The sequence below is a fragment of the Dromiciops gliroides genome, chromosome 2, assembly GCF_019393635.1.
Source record: "Dromiciops gliroides isolate mDroGli1 chromosome 2, mDroGli1.pri, whole genome shotgun sequence".
NCBI classification, from domain to species: domain Eukaryota; kingdom Metazoa; phylum Chordata; class Mammalia; order Microbiotheria; family Microbiotheriidae; genus Dromiciops; species Dromiciops gliroides.
Genome location: NC_057862.1, coordinates 100,233,645 through 100,246,089, shown reverse-complemented (window position 1 = coordinate 100,246,089; position 12,445 = coordinate 100,233,645). Strand labels below are relative to the sequence as shown.

Genomic DNA, 12,445 nt, shown 5'->3' with positions numbered 1-12,445 from the left:
GGAGACAGTGTAGATTATGGTGCCATGAACATAAATAGTAACTTCATAAGCTGGATCAGGTTTAGGAGTAAAGATCACAGGGTTGTTTTTGAACACACAGAGTTTGAGGTGCTCATGCAAAAGCCAAGTGGGGATGTCCTAGAGGCAGTTGGACATGTAGGTCTGGGCTGTCTATCTAGATTTGCAAATCATCTCTCTAAGAAATGATCATTAAAGCCATGGAAATTAAATGAAATTGCTAAGGAAAAACGAATTGAGAGAAGAAAAATGAGCCAAGAACAGAACTTGGGGGATTGTTTTATTCCATGTTTTTCATCTAATTGCAACTTGGCATTTTACAGGTATATACATTTCTGGCCTTTTAGGGTCAGAAAAAAAGATGAGGGGGCAATGAATTCAATTCAATTTAACAAGTATTTATTCAGTGCTCATTATTTGCCAGGTGCTGGAGATAAAAAGACAAAACTATAACAGTCCCTGTCCTCAGTAACCTGTGTTCTACTGAAATGTCTTTTCCCAATTACTTTTTTTTTGGGGGGGGGGGGCTGAGCAATGAGGATTAAGTGACTTGCCCAGTAAGTGTCAAGTGTCTGAGGCCAGATTTGAACTCAGGTCCTCCTGAATCTGGGGCTGGTGCTTTATCCACTGCATCACCGAGCTGCCCCCTGAAATTTCTTTTAAAAATAGGGTAAATTGGGGCAGCTCGGTGGCACAGTGGATAGAGCACTGGCCCTGGAGTCAGGAGGACCAGAGTTCAAATCCAGCCTCAGACACTTAACACTTACTAGCTGTGTGACCCTGGGCAAGTCACTTAACCCCAATTGCCTCACTAAAAAAAAAAAAAATAGTGTAAACTGATATTTCTGAAGCCAAGGAAGAGGGCAAGGATCCAGAAGGATGATAGGTTTGGTCAATGTTTGTCTCATGATAAAGTAAATCATATCTAAAAAATTTGCTCAGAAAAAATATTTTATTTTTCACTTATGTGAATCAAAATGTTCCACTGTTAAACCTAATGTAGCAGTGCTTTCTGAAGTTAGTTCTACAGCCATTTTAATTTGACATTTTGAAGGCTGCTCACATGCATAGGGATTTTCTTTCATTATTTAAACTTCTGTTTATAATGCAGAGCAAATTGGCCAGGAGATGTTGGAAAACCTCAATCATGACAGGGAGAAGATACAACGTGCTCGAGAAAGGGTGAGTTGGATATATTGTAGCCTTTTTTTGTAAATTCACTTAACACGTGACCAAGTATACAGAAATTACAAGAATAATGGCATCCCAGTAAGTGGCCACATGGTTCTGAAGAACCATTTAAATAATACTGGAATGTTTGACTAAGGAAAGAAGGAAAAATTAAGGATTTCTTCTTTTAGCTCTTCACCTTGAAATACCCCAAGTGACTATGTTAATGTGGCACTTTATTTAGTTTGAAAAAGTAGACTACTGAGGGAGGTTCTAGGAGTACTTTATGTCCCTCCATCCAGGGTATTTTAAAAAATAAAAATCAAACAAAGAACTGCTAAAATGTTTAATCTCATCTTCCTTCTATTCATTTTATTCTCACTTATGTTTTGGGAATTTGCACATTCACAAATTAGAAAATGACTACCAGATGTATATTAAACTTTATTTGTCAACCTGTGAGACGTTTGCTTTTTCTCCAGTTCAAGTTCATGTATTCCATCTTTTAATGCCCTTGAGATTATCTATCATATGCAGTTCTCCGAACCAAAGATTTTTAAGAGTTCATTTAGGTGTCATGTGAGTGTTTGGTTGGAGTTTTGTTTTAATTTGGTAGTTTCTTCATAGCTTTAGATCTTTTGTATGATGTTTTCTCAATATGAAATAAAATTATTGATTGCTAACTCACTTTAAAACAATGCAGTTGTATGAAACCTTGTTTTTAATACACACTTATTCCCTTAGCTTCGAGAAACAGATGCTAACTTGGGGAAAAGTTCTCGGATCTTGACAGGAATGTTGCGAAGGTAAGAGCAAGGTAGGGATCGGCCTCTTTTCTATTCCATGTTTTTCATCAAATTGCAACTTGGCATTTTACAGACGTACACATTTCTAGTCTTGCTATCCTGTGTAAAGACCCTTTTGAAATGAGAGCATGCAGATATTAACTCTTGTTTGGATACGCTGAGTAAATCAGATTAAAGATTTTCATGGGGGTAGAGAGGATACCTCCAGTTATGGGAACAAAAATTAGGGTTAGACATAAAATATTTCTTCATAGCCTAAGGTTGGTCCCATGGCAGGCACAACCTCATTTCATTTCCTATTTTAATAGCTTCCTTCTTGTATAGAGAGTATGGCTTTGCCATTACCAGGGACATAACCAAGTGCTAAATCTAGCTGTTAAAAAAATTTAGAGTTAGGTTCTATGAAAATATTCAATTCTGAATGCATGTATGTATGTATGTATGCATGTATGTATGTTTCTGTGTATACACATATTATGTATTGTATATATGTGTATTGTGTGTATATGCTATGATTTTAAAAATTTGAGCTCTTCTGATTTGAATTTATAAATACTAGTGAATGCATTTCAGAACTTTATTTGTTTCTTACCTGTATTTGATGGAAAAACTATTCTGGAAAAGTGGGAAAAGGAATGAAAGACAATATTCTGAATCTAAGAAAGATGTTTTGCATTTACCTAGAACACTTGTATCAGTATTAAAATTTAATCCATTATTTACTTGAAAATATTTGGCAAGGAATCCCTGCTCTTTCAAAATCCACCAAGAAAGATATCTTCAACATAACTATGTTAATTCACTTCTTATTTTCTCTCCACTTGGGGTAAGGGTGGGATGTATATACTTATAAATTGCACTCAGATAGACAAAATTATTGGAGCCTTAAAAAATATCACCTAAAGAGCTGGTCCTATGAAAGCAGCTCTTTTCAAATGTCCACTGATCACATATTCATTTAAAATAATTTGCCAAAACTGGTTTAGCTAAGTTATTCATTTATCACCAGCATGACTATAACAACAAATCAAACTGAATAATTTTGGCTTCAAGGCTGGTGTTCTCCCCCTATAAGCCTAATCAAAATCATTTCCTCTGTTCTTGTATACTCTGCCAGCAAATGTTGATCTTACTCCACACTGAGTCTCCATTTCACGGCTTTCTCACAATCTCAACTCTGAACTGTATCCTACCAAATTCTCTGATTAAGAGTAATATGTAAATAACACAAGCTAAATTCAAAATCCACAGAGAAAGGAAGTGGCAATTGAAAGAGATGCTTCAGTGCCCATAGACAATAATAATAAAAATACCAACCCTCCATAGCTTCCCCAGCAAGGCCCCTGCGATATGAGCTGTAACGAATATTCTGCATATGTCTCCATTTTGTCAAATCTCATTAAAGGGGCCTCCTGCTTTATGTCAATTGAGCTGTCCAAAAATCATTCATCATTTTTAGTGTAAAAAAATCATGCAGTTATTTAAATAATATCATATTAATGTTAAAGTTCAGCTGTCATTTAATGGTATGGCTTAATCAGACATAGCATTTAGGAAAAACAGTTTTTCCAGGCTTTCAGGTTGGCAGATTCAAATAAGGATTTATGGGCTTCTAAACCAATGTGTTTTTTCCCCGTTTATGCTTGATGCACCTCACCCTTTTTTTTTACAGGACACCACAAACCATTATTTGTAAGAAAATGAAGTATCTCCCCATATTGTGTTTGAATACATTTGCAAGTAATTTGGAGAGGGCGAACCACAAACAAATATTGTAACCTTTGCCTGAGCATGCTTCAGGGAAAACACACTTAAGTATCTCTATTTCAAAAACCAAAAGAAGAAAATCACTGGTGAAATCTGCTTGGGGTTCACAAATGCAGTCAATCACTGAGTCATCCCTTTTGGGATATGTCTGGGAGATGAGCAGTAAAAAAAAAAAAAAAAAAAAAAAAAATCCTTCACTGAATCACCATGCTGGATTTGAACAGAGGAAGTTCTGGTTTCCACCTGTGTAGCTTTTCATCCCATGCATTGTATTGTAAGTTGCTGTGGTATAGGATGTGGTATTAGGCTGAGTTCACCAGGGCCACTCAATCAATGCTGTTGTCTGACTGACCAGGTCTTTGGAGACTAAGTATAGGATGTTATTCTTGGACTTTTTTTTATTTATTACTGTCCTTCATGATATAAATTTTCTGTAGGACACAAGAAAGCAAAACCATTTCCAGATTCACTTTCTGGTCTCTGTATTGAAACATGTGCTCCAATGCTACTCCTTTGGGAGTCAAGATTGTTTTATTCATCATATTTGTATCTCCAGTGCCTGGCATAGTCTGATGCATAGTAGGCACTTTATAAATGCTTATTGATTAATTGATTCTGACAGCCATATATTTACAGAAGAGCATCAGAGAGGTTAAGTGAATTGTCCATGTTCATCTAACACTATCAAAGGCAAAACTTGAATGTCTTTCTGACTCTAAAACCAGCACTCTGTCCACAATCCCACACTTCCTCTCTAATCACAGGTTCTTGACATATTGTTATATTTATGACCTTAGCATGTCTCTTAACCTCTTAGAGTCTCACTTTCTTCATCTATAAAATAAGGATTATAATACCTCTCCTTCTTATCTCCCAGAGTGATTATGGTCAGGATCACATGCGATAATATATCTGAAAGAATTCTGTAAATTGTTGGATTATTCTTCAGATGCAAAGTTTTTGTGTTTCTTTTTTATTGTTATTTTTGTCATGCTGTTTATATACAATGTAGACCTACATAAAAATTTCTCTGTGTTACTAAGAATTAGATTTAAAAATAAAGTACTACTAAATATACTAAACATTTTATCACTAGGAAATTAAATTTCTCAGATGTTAATTGATAAGAAAAATCTTATTTCTTTTTTTTCTTAATTAGACTACCTTCATATATTAAATCAGCAAACTCTAACTTGGACAATACATTTATTTTGATGACTTTAACAATAGAAATGATTAGATTGTATCTATGAAAATCTATTATGAAAACAAATTGAAACGAATGGTTCAGATGGTCCAGTCCAGCTGGGTATCTATCCATGTGGTTGTCTGCAACTTGACCTAAACCAAGTGAGAGAGGATAAAAAGATAAGGATTAACCTTATAGAGTCTATTAGTCAGCCAATATTGTATTCCTATATCATGAAGTCTATGCTTTTTAAACTTTGTCACCATTAACCTTCAATGAATATGGAAGTTCTTTTGGTTGTCATTCTAGAATTCTTAAGGTAGCTCTTTAAAAAGCAATCATACCTGCTACAAATTAGATTAATCCCTGCTAATAATTAAAAAGGGGACAACAATCAGCAATTAGTAAACACTTGTTATTTGCCAGGCACTGTGCCAAAAAAAAATGCTATAAATGGGTAGAAAACATAGTGCAAGTCAATAGCAAATCAAAGACTTTGGGAAACAAATACAAGATGATGACTTGGTTTCATTTCATGAGATGAGAAAATTATTAAATGGACTGAAGTTAAAAGGAAAATTATAAAGACAGGCTTTATAAAACTTAATAAACATCTCAACCCAAAGTACATGGGTATTTGAGTATCCCAAAGGAAAACAAAAGAGGAAATTAGCCTGTTAAAAATTATAATGGGGAAACTTTACATGAAAATAAATATATATCTGATTTTTTTATAAAGTAATTTTTCTTCCTCTTTGACATAAGATGGAGAGCTGCCTAGGGATAAACTGTTCATTTCCTGGCTGGGTAGACAAAGTTTTAAATATAGTATTCAAATAATAATGAAAATGGTCGTGAAACAAATGATCATTCATGTTCTTGGGATATTGTGTCCCAAAAAATAGATTTCCAGAGTCATTCATGGAAATTGATTACTGTAATTGGAAATCTTAAAGTCACACTTGTGTGGCTTATTGGCCTAAACACTGCTCTTCCTTAACATAAATATTTTTCTGTGGTAATAGCTCTTGATTAGCATTTGACTAGGGGTCCCAGGTTTTTCATGTTATTTCTTAGCAACCAGTGAGAATAATAATGATGATGATAATAATGATGATAATATAATTTCCCAAGATTTTTGATAAGATAAAAAACAAAGGAAATTGTGATCCTTTTCTTTCCTAAGATTTAGAAATTTTTTAGTTTTTAAAGATTACATTTTTTTCAGGGCAATAATGATTTAGATCCAAAGTAATTTGCCAAACTCATCATCATAAATTTGGAATGAAATGGTACACAGTCATATTAGTTGGTATGCTGTGTATACAGGCAAACGACTTTGGAAAGAAATCATGTGGATAATAAGCAAAAAAAAAAATTACATTCTTTGTAAGATGATCTCAGCATTAAATCATTTCTTGTTTTCCCCACACAAACTTTACCTGCCCAACCATTTCTGCAAATTGAAAAATATCAGAAAGAGATTTCATTTCAATATGTGGATTTTGCTTATCATTCCAGCTAATGGCATGCAACAACTTGGTTAGTTAAGGTTGTTGTAAATAATCTATTGGACACATGCAACAGAAAGCATTAAATGCACTTGACATAACTTGTGCAGTCTAAACTCCTTTAATGCTATATAATGCATGTGTTTTTCTTGGACCTACTTTCTGAATCATTTTGGGGACTAATTGGTAGCTATCATTGTAATCACATTTTCCCTGTTTTGGAAAAGCAGTCTATGACTATGTTAAAGAGATGGATAAAACATCTGGATACCTTAAATATTCTTTCATAGTGATTCCTGAGGGTAAATATTCTTCATTAATAGAAATTACAACCAGAGAACTTATAAGCCATAAAGATTTTTAAAAATAAGGAGGGCGATGAATTATATTTAAGAAGATATGTCATGCTACTAAAAAACAAATAATGAATCACTCTTCTGTTGTCTTTTTCTTACCATTTCACATAAGAAACATTTTGTTACATTTTTAATTGCTCTTATACTGTCTGAGAATTTAATAGCAAAGAGTTTCCAAGTCTTCTAAGAGAAATGTCCTTGAAAATTTCCTCACTATCTCCACATGCTGAAAAGCATAGATTGTCTCACAGAATCTTATCTTTGTATTTTTCCCTCTGTGTATCACATTCTTTTTCCTAGTTTCATGTGTACTAATTGAATATGGTCCCTGACCATATCTCTAGCCTAAGAGACTCTTTTTCTTTTTTATATGGTATTTATTCTTTTATAACGAAATGGCTGCTGGGTATGGCACTCATAGCCCTAATTCCAGCTACTGGGGGAACTGAGGCTGGCAGATCTCTTAAATTTAGGATTTCTGAGCTACAGTGGGCTAAGCTAATTGTGTGGCCCCACTAAGGTCGGCATAAATGTGCTGAGCTGCTACCATAGGATGCTGCTCTTAAGATCTCCTAAGGGTTTCCTATAAAGGGGCAAACTGGTCCAGGCTGGAAAAAGCAAGTTTAAGCCCCATACGAAAAAGAATAGGATTGGACCTATGCTTAGCCACAGCAAGATAAGGCCAAAGTTCATCTGTCAGAGCTAGGGAAGCCCAGGGCTGGAGTCCAAGGTGCTCTTGGAAGGTAGATAAAAATGATGGTCCTGTAGCAGAAGGCATGGTGTGGCATTGTTCACTCTTTTCAATCAAGTCCTATTCTTCGTGACCCCATTTGAGGTTTTCTTGGCAAAGGTACAGGAGTAGTTTGCCATTTCCTTCTACTTCCTTTATAGATGAGGAAACTGAGGCAAACAGGGTTAAGTGACTTGCCATGGTCACACAGCTAGTAAGTCTGAGGTCATATTATAGAACTTGGGTCTTCCAGACTCTAGGCCCTGCCAGCACTCTAACCCCTTTGCTACCTAGCTGTCTTTGGTTGGAGACTGGAAGAAAGAGGTATGGAGGCCTTGGGGCCCAGCAAGATAAGGCAAAGGGGAGGGCTTGGGTCTAGTTCCTGCCTCTGACACATACTACCTGTATGACCAGGCATAAATCAATTAAACCCTTTGTGTCCCCAGGCAACTTTCTAAAACTAGGAAGTACAGAGCTTAGCAATGATAATATGCACTAGTAGAGAGCTCTTAGGCTAAGAATATCTAACACTCATGAAATTACAAGTACAGACCAGAAAAAAAAAATTAATCCTGTTTGGCTTCAGCACCTAAAACCTATGTGATTATCTTTCTAGAGAATGTGAATATTTTAATAATTTTGTGGTCCTTGATAATCATTCCATAAATCCTACAAACATTTATTAAACACCTACTATGTTCTAGGCACTATACTAAATGCTGACAAAGGGGGGAAAAAACAGTCTCAATCCTCAAGGCATGTAAGGACTATACCCAAGAGCAGCAGGAAAAACAGACTGAAGTGTGTAGATTATCCACCACTGACCCTGCAGTGGAATTAATTAAGCACACTAATGTTAATATTTGCAAAAGCTTTATCTCTTTACATCATTTCTCTAGATCAGGAGTTCTCACAGTATGGTCTGAGGATTTTTAATCCCTAATATGCTTTCAGGTGGTCCGTGAAGTCAAGACCATTTTCATAATGCTACTAAGATGTTTTAATTTCTAATATAATAAACATCAACAGATGTAACCTATATAAAAAAAACTCTTTGGGATCCTCAATCATTTTTAAATATTATTATTAATAATAAAGAGGTCCTGAGACCAAAAACTTTGAGAATCAAAGGGAATTGATCTGGATAATCTTTCAGAGCCCTTTCTAGTATCATAGTCTCTGACTCTATCACTGTAGTTTTTGAACTTCATCTCCCATCATCCCTCAACCTCTACATCTAATAACATGAAAAGTCTTGTAATAACTACTTCTGCCATATTTCTCAAATCCATGATTTCCTTTTCTATTCCTACTGCTATTCCATCCTCTTTGCTTAAGGATTTCATTACCTTTTGCCTTGACCAAAGCCATAACTAGTAGTGTCACACCTGGGATCCAAACTTAGGTTTTCTCATTCTAATCTCAATGTTTCTACTGTATCATATGATTTGAAAGGACACTATAAATTGTATCTGTGTTGTTTTTCCCAATATAATGAAATCTCCTTGAGAATAGGGACTTTTCCCTCTTTGTCTCTGTCCCCAGCATCTGGCATATATAGTAAATGCTGCTGCTTTTTATTGTTGAATGAATTTGTCAGAAAATACAGAGTATGTACCATTAAGAGAAAAAGTCAGTCCCATAGGAGATCCCATAGGCTTCCAAAATATCCTGTTAGGATATTGTTATATGCTTAACCCTTACTCATCCCCAACCCATTCTTCAGACAAAATAATTATACCAATGCATCAGGAACTTGTATGGGAATTCCAGCCACCAAAACATATCAAAAGCCATCTATAATTATTATAGTAGAGAGTTGCTTGTGGCTCAGTGGGCATTAATGACTTGGCCATGGTCACTGAGATATTAAGTATTAGAGGTGAATTTGAACTGAAGTCTTCCTGACTCCACGTTGAATAGCTATCCACTCCACCATTCTGCCTTTTGAATTTTAAATTATTCAAAATAAAATAATTTCAAAGCATTTTTCAATTTAATAATTATGTGGAAATCTCAAATATTTGTACATTAAATTATTACTTTTGGCATGCACTTCTCTAAGACAAAATAAAAGCAAGTAACTTACTGGTGACTTATTTCTGTTTCTCATTATTTGGTCACTATTGAAAGAATGATTATAATTTTCTTTAGTGTTAGATGCAGTTGAACCTAATTACTCAATTTCCTTCCTTTTAGTTTTCTTCTTTTTTTCCCTCTTTTCTATAACCAATGTCATTCTTTAATAAGGCAAGAGTATGAATGGTACACTTTCCCTTTACCATCAATACAGTCTTTGAATACAGCCTTGAGCTGTTAACTGGAAGCAAGGGGCCCTGAGCCTTGCTTGTAAACAAGCAATGGAGCCTTTGGCCCCCCTTGTAAATGGCTATTTATTAACATATACCATCACCAAACAGCATTTTACAATTCCAGGCCACAGCACTATTAGCCCACTGTCTGCCCCATTGTTGGTGGAGAGAGGCCTTCAGCCATCTGTTTCAGTTAATGATATAATCAGTAAACAATATCTGTACTTTCTAAATTGGGTTGTCAGGCCTGCCCTGCTCACAAATCACTCCCTCTTCCCCCTACCACCACCATCACCATATTTTCTATTTGAACACTCACACTGTAAATTAGTGTATTCACCCATCAGCCTAGGCCCAGTTTTAAAAGACTTGCTGTGTTGTAAGATGGTACAAAGCAAGCTCAGTAACAGCTCATGCACGATGCAGGTGGTTGGGCTAGTCGCTCCCCAGATCAAAAGTCAAACAACTGTGAATCTTCCTTTGAAAGTGCAATGACGGACACAAGGCAAGGCTTATCTCCACCACCGAGAAAGAGTTACAGATAGACATCACAGACGTATGAGGACAAAAGGGGGTTTCATCATGTTACTACATAAGAACTCTACTGCGGGCTTCTCAGAAGGCATCTTTGGGATATATAGTCCATTTTTTCCCCTGCCAAATTAAAATGCTGTCCTACACCATTATGCAACAGCTCAGCATTATAATTTATGCTTAGGCGCAGTCCTTAGAGTGACTGTAGAATTTAAAAACCTTTAGGACAGGAAATGACTTTTTTTCATGGTGGTTTTTTATTTTTCAGTAGCAATGAAGAACACTTCTATTTATAACCCACTAGGGGTTTTGTGGGGGAATAAACAAAGTAAAGAGCTGGAAATTGTGGTTTTCCAGAAATGTTTTCTAGAGATAGACTAGGTTAACAAAACAACTTCAGGACATGTATTGGAAGTTTATTATCTAGGTATTAAGAATGACCATTTCTTTCCTGCACAAATTTATAATTCAGTTATTCTCTTGCTAAATAGCTCATGATATGCACTATTTATTGCCAATCTATTTATTATTATTGCCAATCTATTTATTATCAACAAATTGTCAAAGAGAAGAAAAACAAGGAGATAGAATCTTATTTTCGGAAATATTTAACCTGTTGATAACTTAAAAAAAAAAAAAAACGTTGACAACTAAAACCACTTTTTAATGGTCAAAGCACAGAAACAAAATTAGCTGAAAATTTTACATAAGAAAGTAGTATCCACAATGGGAAACTAAAATAGAATCTCATCTGAAATCAAGGCTCTTGCCATTCCCCAGTAGGTAAGTGGTCAAAGGATATGGTTGCATAGTTCTCAAAAGAATTGCAAAGTATTCACAACCACATAAAGGAATATTCCAAAACACTAATAAGGAAAATACAAATCAAAACAACAGTGAAGTTTAACCTCACCCCCTGCAAATTGGCAAAAAATGACCAAAATATTAGCAATAGTCAATTTTGAAGGGATTGTGGAATCATAAACACACTAATACGTTGTTGATTGAACTGTAAAATAGTACAACCATTCAGAAAGCAGTTTGGAATTACACAAATACCGGGACTAAAATGTCCATACAGTTTGAACTAGAGATTCCATTATTGGGCTTATACCCCCAAGGAAGCCATCAATAAGAAGAAAGTCCCCATATATAGCAAAATATTTACAGCAGCCTTTTTTGTGATACCAAAGAATTGGAAACAAAGTAGATCCCCATTAACAATTGGGAGATGGTTAAACAATTATGGTACATGAATGTAATGGAATATTACTTTGCTATAAGAAATAATGTTTGTGATAAATGGAGAGAAGCCTGGAAAAATCTATATGAACTGATGCAGAGTGAAATAAGCAGAGCCAAGAAAACAATATATACAGTCAGTATACCAATGTAAATGGAAAACAATGACACGTCAAAAATGTAAGAGTGAATGTAGCAAAATTATAAAAATTTGTGTGGGACTTAAAGGAAGAAATATGAGAAGACACTTCCAACCTGCCCCTTTGTGGAAATAAAAAGTCCATAGGTGTTACACAATGCACATGTTTTCTGATTTTTTTCAATGTATCAATTAGATGTACTGATTTTCCCATTATAATTACAATATTTTATTTTACTTTTTTCAATATTAATATTTTTCTAGTTACATATAAATATTGTTTTTATAAGATTGAGTTCCAAATTTTCCCCCCTCTCTCTTTTCCCTTCCCCCTTGATTTTTTTTTATCTCTACAAATACTATTTGCTATATGGAATGACTGTCCAGGAGGGGTTAGGGGAGGGATATTTGGGATAACTATGATGATATAAAAAATAGATGACATTAACAAAAACTTTAAAAAAAGTAATTTAGGCTCACTCAAATAAAATAAAGTTCCTTTCAAAAATAAAAAGGAAGATTATTATTTCTAAATGAATAGTTTTGGGGTTTAGGGTTTCTACTATTAGCCCACTTTTCTACTCATCACCTCTAATCACAGTGAATATCACAACCATTTTTACTCAGACTTTTTTTGACTTTATGATTACAAAAAAATTCACAAGTCATTA

At 34.9% G+C, this 12,445-nt stretch overlaps 1 protein-coding gene across 4 annotated transcripts in view; it reads left to right on the top strand.

The window, feature by feature from the left end:
• VTI1A (vesicle transport through interaction with t-SNAREs 1A) overlaps positions 1-12,445 on the top strand; it is a 416,764-nt gene that overhangs the window by 251,298 nt on the left and 153,021 nt on the right. For 2 of the 4 annotated variants that reach the window (XM_043983904.1, XM_043983903.1), the window contains 2 exons: positions 1,130-1,200; positions 1,933-2,005. In XM_043983904.1, the coding sequence (XP_043839839.1) occupies positions 1,130-1,200; positions 1,933-1,998 (137 nt within the window). In that variant the 3' untranslated portion in view covers positions 1,999-2,005. The remainder of the gene's footprint in view (positions 1-1,129; positions 1,201-1,932; positions 2,006-12,445) is intronic. The other 2 variants (XM_043983902.1, XM_043983901.1) reach the window with 1 other exon arrangement.